General features: G+C 35.1%; 1 protein-coding gene across 1 annotated transcript in view; it reads right to left on the bottom strand.

The window, feature by feature from the left end:
• LOC105229968 (uncharacterized) overlaps positions 1-14366 on the bottom strand; it is a 32534-nt gene that overhangs the window by 3184 nt on the left and 14984 nt on the right. Inside the window, exons 20-21 of the mRNA XM_049452755.1 lie at positions 482-869; positions 275-418 (exon numbers count right to left, since the gene is read on the bottom strand). Of these exons, the coding sequence (XP_049308712.1) occupies positions 275-418; positions 482-869 (532 nt within the window). The remainder of the gene's footprint in view (positions 1-274; positions 419-481; positions 870-14366) is intronic.

The following is a 14366-nucleotide window of genomic DNA, read 5'->3' as shown; positions in this document are numbered from 1 at the left end:
TCAAATTAAACTTCGCTAGCCCAAAAGTAATGTAATACAAGGTTGCTTTAACGAAACTAAAGTATATGTTTTTTGAATTCCCATCATATTTAACTAACCTACTGCTCAATTGATCGTAAGTTCCTGCATCAAAAATTTATTTCCTGGGAAATATCTCTAATCCCCCTCATGTTTTTGAAACAATTCATCAACAATGTTTCTAAATTATGTAAGACCCTGTTATGAAATATCAGCGCAACCTGTAAATTCCCTCTACTCGGGCGTACACACTTACTATTGGTCTGTAGATATTCAAGTAAAGGCAATCTTCAACGCCTTCCACCACCGGATTTGGTAGTATGTAATTCTTTTGCACACAATTCTGCTTCGGCGCGGTCACGTCCAACATACCCCACCAGCGTGGAAATGCTTTGGGAATCTGCAAAAGTCAAGTAACGCCATTATAATAATACTTCCTAAGTTTCAAATTATGTCTACGCACCGCAAAGCGCCGCTCACCCACTGGCGGTAAAGCGTACGGTATGCCCAGAAATGCCTCGAAATTGTGTACACCTAAACCAGGCATATGCTTGCCCTGCAAGCAACCCATTTCGTATAGGCAAACTTTCGGCAAAGTCGGCGGCATAAACAACGGAGCCATTGCTGTTGTTGTTGTTTGACTACATGTCATTGTTATAAGTCTGGAGATCATGAAGATTATCTGCCATAATTTTAATGGACGTGGTATGGTGGGCAAGAGCGTAGTATTCGATGGCAGTGACACATCGGTTCTAGCTAATGAAGCAGTCATGATGTTTTTTTTTTTCTTTTTTTTTGTTAAGTGATTTTGTTTTGATTTTTGTTGTTGAAACGTCTGAGCCTCAGGCGCACTTCACTTCGCCACCTCAAGCGATATTGTCGCCGAGATCGCGTCTGCAAGTTCGTCTAGACCGAACGGTATTGCGTATTGTTTTTGTCGCTTTTTATGTCTCAAGAGCTCTCTTGTCACAAAATATGTCGCAAGTCACTTTCGGTAAGCTATAAGAAAAATGATAAATTAAATTCAGCAAAGCCAAAGTCTTTTCATTTTTATGATTTCAAATTGGTTTACGCATTTGTCCACCAAATTTTTATAGAGAAATCTCTTATTGACCAAAACTGTATTTTGTAAAAAGTCATTCATGATTCTTATGTTTTTTAGCCAACATTTTTTTTGTGTTTGCATTTTACGTATAGTTTCTTGTTTCGCATATGATTTGCTTACGCAGCTAAGCTATTTCAATACTTAGATCTGAAAATAGTTGATCGTTTTCTACGTCAGATAAGCGGAAATACTTTGAAATATACATAAATAGTTTATATTTTAAAATCCTCCCACGTTTTTGAGAAATTAGCAAATACGCTGCGTGCCAGTTTTAATTTTTATACTCTTGCAACCTGTTGCTAAAGAGTACAATAGTTTTGTTCACCTAAGCGCCAGTTTTAATTTTTATACTCTTGCAACTTCTTGCCACAGTATAATAGTTTTGTTCACCTAATGGCTGTTGGTATCACCTAAAACTACTACTAGGATGACTAACGAGACGAGTTGAAATCCGATTGACTGTCTGTCTGTCTGTCTGTCTGTCTGTCAGTCCATCCGTCTCGCCCCCTAATAGCTTCAAGTCAAAATATTCTTAAACCTATCAAACTAGCTGCCAACGAATACTTTTGGAACCTTCTTAAACTCTGTAAAAATGGAAGAAATTGAATAATAGTCAACTCCACTATCCATATGACGTTTATGTCAGAAGCATTATATTTAACAACAACAAGATCGTGCTTAAAGACAGCGAAGAAATCGGTGTACAAATTTAAAGAAGATCGTGGCATCATCTATTTTTAGGGAAATCGTATATCTTGACATCCTTTTGTTACATTGTGAAAATAAGTCAGACCAGACAACAACCAGGATCACTTTTAAAATTTTTCATTGCATTTGATACGTTCACTATACGAGTACAATACAAATAAAACTTGGCATAAAGACTGCCTTTAAGACATACATATGTACAACCTCATGTCTAAATATTGTAGAAATCAGATTATAACTTTTACCTTTATCCTCGACTTTGATCCTTGCAAATTGTGAGGGTACAAAAAATTCCACCACAGCCGAACTTTGCCCTTCCTTAGTTGTTATTTATAGCATGCTATTTCGACATATTGTTCACTGTATTTGTAACACGATATACACGGAAATTTCCGTCATTGATTAGTCTGCACTCGGAACAATTTGTGGACAGGTGTTTATGAAAAATATCTACATATTTACGAAACTCATTCATAAATATGAATATGAATGAATGAAATATGTTTAACTAAAATTTGGTTTTTTCTTTATAGATAATATACTGATGGGCGCAAAAAATACTAAGACTTTTTAATTCACATTTGTGCCACATGTCACATAAAAATAATCATTAGTGAATTTTGTGGCAATGGTGACCCGAATCCGAAAAACCCACGTCAAAAATAAAGATTTTCTGGATAGTTTTCTTCGATTAACGAGATGTGGTGGACTCTGAATTCTTTCGGACCGGCCAAAAACTGTCAACAAAAGATACCATTTAAGTGTTATGGGTCGTTTTCGCGAAGCTATTCGTAAAAGGAGGGCGGATGGGCGGATAACTATTGGTTTTTGCGCCACGATAATGCACCTATGCATACTGCATTGATTCTTCGTGAGTATTTCGCTACATTTTCAACCAATATGGTGCCGTAACTACCGTATTCGCTTGATTTAATTTTGTGTGACTTCTGGCTATTTAGCAAACTCAAACAACCACTCCGAGGAACCCGTTTTGAGTCAATTGAAGACATCAAATGTGAATCTCTACGCGCATCGTAGGCTCTTTCGGAAATTTTCTTTAACAACTGTTTCGAGGATTGGAAAAAATTTTGGCAAAAGTGTATTAGAGCCAAGGGCGACTACTTTAAAGAGGACGACATAGATTTAGAAGGATAAATTACAAATTTTAACAAAGTCTTACTAATTTTTCTCTTCTAGAAGTTATTTCAAGCCGACCATGTAAGGCCGAAATATACAAAGTAGTTTGCAATTAACTGCTGAGAAAAAACCGCCTTTAGATAAGACTTGTTTTATAGTGAACGAACATTGATTTCGAGCCTAGGTCCTGCGAAGTATGACTTCTACTCTTCACATTAAAACTTTGGTTTACGGGTTTCAACAGATTTTCCAGTTGTTCCGAGTAATAGTTTCGGAGATGCAGCCTTGAGAACTTGTGCGCACCGTCTTTAAACGTGTTTTTCTCGAAACTGTGTTTTTGTAGTCGGTTGGCAAGATGTCTGGAGAACTACTCAACCAATCTTCAGGAAATTTTTTTTTACTCTTGATAATTCTGTAAGGAGTTATCCTGCCAAAAAAATTTTTTTTTTTTTATTTCAAAATTTCTTTGTTAATAGTATATGTTTGTAACAATAAAAAGTTCTAATAAAATATTTCATTTTTTATATGAGAAAAAAATTGTTGAAAAAGGCTGTTTTTGACCCAAAGAAACCCGTGTAACCTCTTAAGCCACAAAATCACCCAAAACAAATAATATTTTTATTTTCTTTTCCTGTTTGCTTAGTCATCAATCAATCTAAAAAGTTAAGTTAGTTTGCTCAATAACTTCTCTCTGAGGAATACAATAATGAGCCACGCAAGAAGATTCGGTAATAAGAATGGAATCGAAGGAAACCGATTTCCTTTGCTGCTCCTTAAGAGGGCGCCTCAATGTTATCCAGCAGTATGATCAACTTCGTAAGTTGATTGGATTTTGTAATAAGCTCTTTCATATAGGAAATATAAATAAATATATACCTGAAAGTTAGCATTGAATGCCGAGTTACCTCCCCCGTCTGGTATTAATAATTCTTCCATAATTATTTCTTAAAATAATTTTAGAATCATTAAAATATGTTTTCACATTCGCTAGCCACTATTGAATATATAAATTAAATTTTTTGCACCATCTTCTAGTTTCAATAATTTTTTGGTAAAAGTACACAGAGCATAGTTTGCACTTGCTTTTAGCTTTTAATTTTATTTACACATAAATATAATGTTATCCTTCATACCGATTTAACTCCAATTCTACCGAATAACTTTACACTTGAAGCTCTTATAGGGCAACCGTCTACTCTGGCTAACCAAACACTTCTGATTTAAGAATTCGCCGATTTGGCTGAATTTTTAATTGCCGCCAACAGTAGTGAGACCGATAGAGAAATAATAAAAATTAGATATACCGACAATACCGGCGAGAACAATGAATAGGCTCTTCAGCTATTGGCCGAATACTGAATATGAGTGTACGTACATACATATATTATAGGTTCTAATATAATATATAGATTTGTATGTATAAGTATGTATGAAGTATTGTCGACAAAGTACTTTTCCAGGATTTATTAGAATTTTTTTGAATAATCGGAAGCGCTTCACGGGCCGACATGCAGTATTAAAGTAATTTGTATTACAAAGAAATAAGTGTTTATAATAATCAAGCGATAAAATTACAGTTTATAGAGAATTAGTTAGATTTATCAGTTAATACTGCATTAATATATAATTATTATTTATTATTTATTTTTCCTACTCTCATTAAGCGCTCAGGCAAGGTACTTTCATGCTTTGGCATAGGCTTCTCCCTAATTCATAGTCATACTTCATTCACACCCGCTTACATGAAGCGCTGCACTTTCTTTGAACAGTGGTCACTTCTGCTTCGTTTGCTCAAAAATGCTGGACTGACGTATGGAAGGACTTGGCGCATTTTACGTCTTCTTTAATTGAAAGCGTACAAAATACAGCTTGTACAAGAACTTGTCCTTCCCAAATGACATCACTTTACTCTATCGGCATCTGATGCCGGTAAGAACGTAACCGTCAATGGCATCCGTTAACGCGCTATGATAACCGACTATTTGTTGTCTGAAACTGAAGCTCGTGATCTCTGCGACATTTGGTTTAAACTAGTTTCAACAGCTGTATATGTATATTTTCAGAATTTTGTATAGTTGTTTCAATATTGCTTTAAATTCTTTATCAGTAAATAGTTATGTAAGTTTGGCATAAAAAAATTTTCAATGACAGCTTTATGAGTTAAACACACTGTGCGACAGAGTCGATCAAGTTTCAATTGCAATGCCGACTGAGAAATATTATTAATTATTTTTATTACGGCAATTTATTGCGGAAATGCAATAAGAATTACTAACTCAAACAGTAGTGATATGTTATAATAATAAAGTATTCGGATGTCAGCGCGTGCATAATTTTACAAGTGTTTGGGAGAGATTCCCCGCGAAGTTAAGTTGCACTTCGTTTAGTACGAAAAGGTGTCGATTTTGAAATAAAGATTGTACGGGTTTCACTCATTTTTGGCAAAGTTATTAAATCAAATAAGAACAAACTTTAACTTCGGCCGCATCGAAGCTACAATAGCCCCAAAGGGTGCACTTCATATAAAGATCTGTGTCATAATTTTGATAGGTTATTTTGTATGCTTATTATAATCCCCTATTAGTATTTGAAAATAAATATATTTCTGTTTTCAAATCGATTGAAAGATGTATTCATACTTAGTTTACATACATACTTATGTATACATACATATATATAAGATATTTATAAGAGGTGTTTCCAGACTCGTAGACTCGTGGAAAGTACAGCGCTTTTCCCCACAATACCAAAGAAACCACCTGAAGAATCTTCATCGTACCGATCTCTGTGTATGCTCGACACAATGGGTAAGTGTACGAAAATGTAATACGAAAGCGCTTAGAGCTAGCAATCCTGAAAGCCGGCAGATTATTAGAGAGACAATTCGCCTTTATAAAAAGGATATCCCATATTGACGCAATACGAGAAGTAAGTGGCAAAAAATACTATGCTTTGATTGCCCCTGGATGTAAAGAATGCGTCCAACACGGCAAAATGGTCACACATAATCAAAGCCCTGGATAAAATACACGCTCCTGAATACCTTATAAGCATTATATGGAGTTATTTTAAAAAAAGAAGACTGATTTATGACATGGTCGAAGGCATTAAGAGCTAGTCTATCTCGGATGGAGAGGCTGTGTGCGTTCTAGCTGGCGTTTTTTCATAGCAAAAGCCGGACTCACAGACTTATTCCGGACTTCACCTCTTGTATAGACAGACGACATGGAGACCTGGAGCTACATCTGACCCAAATAATTAGTAGACATGGATGTCTGACATGTACAGATTAAATAGAAGACTCTCAACATGTATTATTTTATTGTCCTCGTTTTCAAATACAAGGGAAAAACTGAAAACCACACTTGATGGAAATTTTGTTGTCGATTAATTAAACGCCACTCATGTGTCAGTCGACTGAGAAATGGAAAGCTGTTAGCGAAGTGTCGGCTTTCATATGACAAAACTGAGGTTTTTCAACAGATTAGGTGTCCGTCAGTTCGCATAATAGAGGAGTTATCCTGTCCCTCCCACGAAGTTATTCTAAATCAGTGATTCTGTGGTAGAATTTTGAGTTGAGAATAGTTTAGGTTTTTGCTGATTAAAGTTTCGCACTCCGGCTCCCCCCTACTATAAAAAGAAATATATATATAAATATATGTAATTGAGTTGAAAAGAAAGCGAAAACTTGAATAATAATCAATAACTGCAACTTTTTTTCTAACATTCCGCATTAAGCTATTTGCTCATCAGAATTGCCATCCCCCATGGAAATACCTTTGTTTGGCACGTGTGCTTGCAATTAAAGTTATATTGCACACGAGTTGTAAATTTAACTATTAACAATGTAGATATGTAAGTGTGTAAATAAGTGTGGAAAAAGCAATAAATATAAGCATATTTTATATGTAATGCACATACCTGCAATTATACACTGGATTATTAGAAAAATTGCATGTAACTAATTATTTTTATTACATTTTTATTATTTATTATAATTCTATTAATTTATAATATTTATTACATACTTTTTTTTTGCTTTATAAAACTATTTTCATTTATTTTTGGAGAACTTCAACCGGGAATCATACTATTGCGGAACACCGCACATTTGCGATTTCAGCAAGGGATATTACTTAATTTTACTTATTTCTAGGATATACAATGTCCCAAGCAATTTTTCCGTCATTAATAATAATTTTAACATGTTACATTTTCTTCTTGAGGACACGAAAAGTTTACAATATTCACCGAAACTCTACAAAATACAGCTCTGAATTTGAAACTCCATAGTTTTAGAGAGCAATTACTCAATAAAATGCTGAAAGTCAAAGCACCTGAAAATCCTAGTAAGTCGTTTTACTCTAGATTATCCCATGAGATTAAATCGTACTTTCTTGAGAGTTTTCGTGATATTTTTTCAGAAAACAATTTGTAAGATTTTCAACCCCTCAATGGTTATTTTGAAAAATTTTGTTGAAAGCTGTAAAAGAGTTCATTATTATCAATATTAAAGTCTATCATAACAGCGTCTAACCTAAAAAAATTCAAGTGTTGAAAACCCCAACGTCTGAAATCGAATTTCTACAAACTTATTTCCCAGATTGATTAAAGAGATTGTATGAGATTGTCCGTGTGAAGTTTTTTCTTCATTAGAGCGTGTTTTGACAGGTATTTGTCTACAAAGCGATAGCTTGTCTTGCGATTTTTACATTGTAAACAAGTTTAACAACGAGTTTGCTCTACATTTTGTTTTTGCAATGAAATAATGGCCACATATTCATTAAAAATGTTGCAGACGTGTTTTGGGGGATCTACTTTATCAAGAACACTTGTATTTGAGTGGCATAAAGCATTCAGAAGTCATCGGAAACTTGCCTCATGCGAGGCGTTCATTCACCTCTGTTAATGATGATAATATCGACAAAGTTAAAGAAACAGTATTTAAAAATCGTCGTGTTGACATCAGAGAGCTAGCAGAAGATCTAAACATCTGTTGCGGATCGACTCAACCCATTTTGGTTAATGTTTTGAATATGAAGCATAATTAGACTCGTGCCAAAAGACCTAAATCTTTTGCAGAAACAACCTCGAGTAGAGTTCGCAACAGAGACGATTGACAACTTAGCTAAGAACCCTACATTCATCACGCCAAACATTACTGGTGACGAGATATGGTCTTATGAATGGACATATGACGTTAAAACTGAGCGACTATCTCGTTAATAGTGTTCCAGAAAAGAGCAAAAGCCGAAAAAAAATGAAAGCACTGAAACCAATCGAAGTTTAAAACACATCTATCAAATAAGCGTGGCTCAGGAACCTATTTTGAAGACGATAATACAGATTTGAAATAAAATACGTGAGCATTTTGTGGTTTTGGCAGTCTAGGTCACATTTGATCCTATGGAATTGGACGAATATTTACTTAATTGAAGAAGTTAAAGAGCAGGCACATTTTATATGCAATTTTAAATAAATAATAAAAACACTGTTCAAGATTATACAAATCCCTCCATATCAATAAACGTGCCTTCAAAGTCAACGTTATTCGTGAGTCATTATGCCAATATTTTGGTCAAAAGTAAGGCGTAAATAGAATCACAAACTCGTGTACGATAACAAGATAGATGGATTACACTTTTAAAAAAATTATACAAATAAAAATATGTACATACACATTAGTATTCGATTCAAAATTTCACACTTTCTAATATAACTTCAATATACCGTTATCTTAAATCAATTCACCAATCAATTAGAAAAATGTAAAGCACTGCGCATTCGATAGCTGCACGAGTTTGAGTTATCATTAACTGCTCCAACAAGTAAACTAGTTAATTCGGGCACAATTTGCCTACTGAAAAGTTGTGCGCGTCGTTGGGGCCTTTTATCACTGGAGCGCATGGTCAAAAATCATGATCAACGGTATACTATATGTATGCGCTCGTGTGCATGAAGCGTACGTAGGCATTGGGGGCTACAGACAGTGGCAAATCATAGCGCATATTATCGCTAAACTCCATTTGTGGCACATATAGACGAGTATGCACTGCTATGTTACATACATATATGTAGTGGGGCAATAAGTGTGAGCACTCACTGCCGCGCTGTGGGACAAGAAGTATGATAGTAAAGCCTTTTGAAATTGCTTTATAGCTTCTTACTCACATATGATGACTTTTATATGTTCCTATTTTCTACAGATATGATTGTGGGGTATGTGAGGGCATATGTAGTCTTCAGCATAACTCATTCTAATTAGATATGCATTGCTATCGCGCGAATGTGAAATTTAAGACCTACGATCACTGTGGGATTGTTAAAATAAGCGTCAAAAGCTGTGTGAGAAGTGGAGATAACAATTTTGTAAAAGAAAAAATAACTTAATATTTTTGTGTTATGATTCAACAAATGTCTGCAACATTGTTTAGGTCATGTTTTAGTAGCTTAAAAGTACTTCAGAGAAGAATTGTGTCATATCAGTAGAACTTCAGTGTTTCTGGCATTCCAGAGACTCCAGAGTTGTGGTGAGCCAACATTTTTGTTTCTATTTTTATTATTTGTTTTTATTTCTATGTTGTGTTACTAATATAAACAAATTAGAAGGATAGGATTACAGAGAGAAATTTTATGAAGAACTTTTAACAGCTGACTCAGGTAAAGTTTGTGACGTATTAAGCACAAAATCAAAGCATATAAGGGTGATCCATTTCTAGACTCCATACTCACAGAAACTTCAAATTTATTGGCAACTGTTTATCATCCAACGAAAGAACATTCTTTGGCATTTATTTTTTGAAAATTAACTCTTTCAAATGTTGGCCACAGCTACGTCTCAGATGGTCCATTCATTGAGTCCAGCATTTGAGTTCGAGCTTTTGATAACTGGCGAATAATACGCGTGATGTCTTGCTCCAAGGCCTGAATCGAAACAGGATTATTCGCATAGACTTTAGACTTTACATAACCTAACACGAAAAAGTCTAACGGTGTGATATCACACGATCTTGGTGACAAATCGACCGGCCCAACACGTGAAATTATCTGTTCACCGAAGTTTTCTCTCAATAAGTCGATGAGATTTATCATTTTTGAAGAAATATGGACCGGCAATTCCACCGGCCCACAAAACCACACCAAACCGAGTTTTTTCTGGATGAAATTGCAGCTCTTAAATCTCTTCAGATTGTTCTTCGTCCCAGAAATAGCTCTCATCGCTGAACAAAATTTGGCTCGAAAACGGCGGATCTTCTTAGAACTTTTCAAGAGCCCATTGAGCGGAGCGATATCGCTTGGGAAGGTCGAGCGGCTTCAGTTCTTGCACGAGCTGTATTTTGTTCGCTTATTTTTGTGCATTAGGAAGATATGTAACTTATCACAGTTTTTTTATTTCGTTTTCAAAGAAACGTCGTAGAAAATAAACCATAATTTCGTGAGTTCAAATACTGGACGAGGTTATATTAAAATTACATAAAAGGTTTAAATAGCTAGCACGATAGCAGAAAAAAGTTTCTCATGAATCTGCCACCTCAGTCTTTATTATTAATATACGTGCTCTCCACTACATGGATGTCACTAAAGCGACATCTTAAATGAAAAATTTGTCTAAAAGTGTATTAAAATAAGAGAAAACTTTAACTTTGTTTGCACCAAAGCTAGAACCTTCTTCACGGATAAAAGTGTTTCCAAGCAAAAACTTAATGTTGATCGTTGATTCAACATCAAGAACGAATTACTATTTTAATTGTTCGAATCTCAATCCAACATTACCCACCCTAATGTCGAATTCTTTTCGACACAAACATATCCTCTAAAGATATTTACACACTATGAATTCAAAATATTTGATAAATGAGTGTGTCATGAAAATGTATTCTTTTTTCTCTAATTATGTGGAATTAAATGGAATTATAATGATCTATCAAATGCGCTATTATTTAATATGAAATGTTTTATCTTTGCAGCTTTGGTGTGCATAATTATGTGGGAAAATAATATATAAATAGAAGAAATTCGAAGGGGGTGAATTGTATTGCTATGTTTTTATTGTAATACCATTAGACCAGCATGCTGGCCTCTCCGTACTAATACGATAAGGTCGCTGCTCGCGGTATTACGATTATTCCATAACTAGCGCAATCCAAACTGACGTTTTATGCGACAAAATATCACTTAATTGAGTAAGAAGTAGTTCCGATTATTATACACTGAGCAGGGTATATTAAGTTGGCAATGATGTTCGTAACACCCTATTAAATATATACACAACATAAATTTGGTACACGTCCTTTTTCTTACTAAAAAAACTATATATTTGTTGGAACCGTCGATATGGGAGTACTGTAACATAAAGCCACCAGGCAAACTGAACGATCAACATCAAGTTCTGATATGGAAAACTTCTCTAGAACTTCGACGAAATGTTTTAACAAAATTCGACGTGGAATATTGTTCAAGATAGCGCCACAACACTTGAAGCAATTTTCCAGATCGAACTACTATGTCATGAAGCTGCCATACACAACGAACGATGAAAATTAAGTTCTTGTGGGTATTCTAGCTAGCTTTCGCTATCTGCACCTTTATTATAAAATGAAGGAAAATATTGTAAACCCATAAATAAACTTTCTTAAATGTGGGTTTGGAACTCTAAGTTCAACAATAGTTTCAGTTTTCCCTCTTAAGTTTTTAACTTCAGCGAAACTCATTTCTGTTATAAAGAGCACTAAAGTTGGCAAAGTTGCTATAATTCCAGTGCGAATATTAATAAGGTTCACCGGACTCCCCTGCATACACAAAAATCTATTGTCTGATTTGATTTGTATTCAAACGCACTATTAGTATTATTTTTCTTACATAGAGATGACAAAATGAGGGCCACAGACACATTACTCTCACTTTCCTAATTCACCGGCATCAATATCCGCCATCTAAAACTAAATGTTTCCTGGAGGGCCGCCAATAAGCCTTACAGTACGTGAACTCATCAATTTGTTGAGATGAACTTTCAGTGAACATTATTTAATAGAAATAAAGGTTCTATATTTCAAGAAGTACACGCTTTTACTTGTAGTATATACAGCTATGTAAATTGTGACAAAAAAGTACCCGGAAATTGTAAATAAAACACAAAATATTTGATTATTCATCAAAGTTTATTTTGTCACCTTCAAAGTAATACCCACCAGATGTAATACACTTATGCCAACGATTTTTCCAAATATCAAAACACTTTTCGTAAGCATTTAAGGCCATAGCTCTTTAAACGAATTTTGTTTAATTTGTTCAACCGACTAAAAACGAATTTAACGGAGCGGCTCACGGTAGTCTTTTTGAACAAAAATCAGCTTTATCGGGACGAGTCGAGCAAGAACGCGTTTTATATCCAAAATATCCACCAAAATCATTCAAAGGTTGCCGATTCTGACAAATTATCAATAGAACATGCGCATTAAATTTTATTGGGATATCTCAAAAACTGGCAAACAAATTTTTATGATCTCTAAAAAACTTCGCCTCAAAAATGGGTGGCGTAAAACCGATTTTGGTTTGGTTTTTTGGCAAAGTTGTTCAGAAAGATCCGTAGAACCAGTCCCGCATACGCAATTTTACGCTTTTTTGGCCCGCTGTAAAACGACCCGCTCTAATATACATACTTACACATGGTGTAAAACTCTATGTTACAACCAAACTCACTACCACCTCCACCTCAAATTCAGCACCTTCTTAGCTTTCATATTGGATTGAAATTCTTTAATAGCACCTACGCATAATATAACCGATGAAATTTTACTATACAGACCTACATATGTATGTATGCATAAATAAAAATTGCATCAATTTGAGCGCATCGCACGTGCAACAGCAAGGCATGTCCTTGAAAATGAACCGGAATGATCGTTGCAAAAGCGCTTGCACCGCTTGTACATTTAAATAAACTTCACTGCACTTTATTTCATTTCATTTTGATGCTTCTGTGCTCACCAACTCGTTATTAAACGGCTTAGTAGTCGTGTGTGCATTTGTGCAAAAGCGATTTTGTCGGCTTTCTTTTTTTAGGCATACAAATTTCAATGCCTGCTTGCAGATAATGCTCCAACGCCTAATGCCTTTAAAGTCTACATACATACATCCGTACATAAATATTTATCTGCATACATACATATACATACATATATATTTACACGCATAATCTACTCGAAGGCGTGCGCGTGTGAGCTTGAAAATTTTCAATGTCGCATTTTTATTCAATATAAGCGCAAATACTACTTAGCGAATGCACACATACATACGTACTTATTAATATAATATACATAAATATTCATATATGCGTAAAAATAAGAAATCATATTCGCAATTTCATTGAAACGTCATTCACGCCGCCCACCTTTTGACTACCGGGTGTTGATAAGGGAATGCGAGCAAATACTAGTAAATAAATGGGTCACAAGCACAGTGTTGTATTCACATATGTATGTATATGCGTACGACTGCATTAACTAACAGTCAGATAATCACATTTTCGAATCTTATTTTTGAGGAAAACGTGAAGCACGTATCCACGTGTCAGTTTACTAAGTTTACCACACAACCCTATGAAGTTAGAGGTCATTGTAGCTTAATTTTATAAACTTCTGATTTTCAAAGAATCAATTTTTTGCATTGCATTTATAGCGTCAACCAATAGGGATGCCATTCCATCATGTCACGTTTCACTTTGGTATAACGCGTGGAAATTGCTCAATTCACGTTCTCTGGTGTCTGCCATAAAAGCTCTCAACGCAAAAAATCTTCTCAGAAGAGGCCCCTTTAATAGTTTTGTCAAACAAACAAACAAAATTCTCGCTATAGGGGTAAGTCAAGTCCTCGTGTGATTTCAGAAACGCATTGCATCCCCAAAAATTTACGGTTTGGTGGGGATTGTGATATGCCGATATCATTGTACTCTATTTCTTTCGAAGTGAAGCAGCAAATACCGTTGCCATTGCTTTACTACATAAATGACTGAAAATTTAAATATTTCATTATTTACCACCACCACCGCTAAACACCTCTTTCCGGAGGTCCTCCTGTGTTTTTGGTTTACCTAATTGTTAAAACTCTCTCAATTTCCTACAAGCATAAACTAAAAGGGCTTAACTGAGTAAACCTAGCGTTCGAGTTTCAATCATTTAGGAACTACATAGTCTCTTCAAAGTCTACTCGCACAATTTTTGCAAGGTTCAGTGAAAGATCACTTCTCGCACGAAGGGATTTCTTAAGAATTTCAACAGCAATGCCAAGAGGTTAGGTGAGTCAAATATATTTCGGGGAATTTAGAAAGAATATAGAATATAGGAGGAACAAAGCATTTCCGCTGTCATGATGCTAATATAGCACAGAGCACTAATTTATG

The sequence above is a fragment of the Bactrocera dorsalis genome, chromosome 3 (genome assembly GCF_023373825.1).
Source record: "Bactrocera dorsalis isolate Fly_Bdor chromosome 3, ASM2337382v1, whole genome shotgun sequence".
Lineage (NCBI taxonomy): Eukaryota > Metazoa > Arthropoda > Insecta > Diptera > Tephritidae > Bactrocera > Bactrocera dorsalis.
The sequence above is the reverse complement of the archived record's forward strand: the minus strand, read 5'-3'. Positions and strand labels throughout refer to the sequence as shown.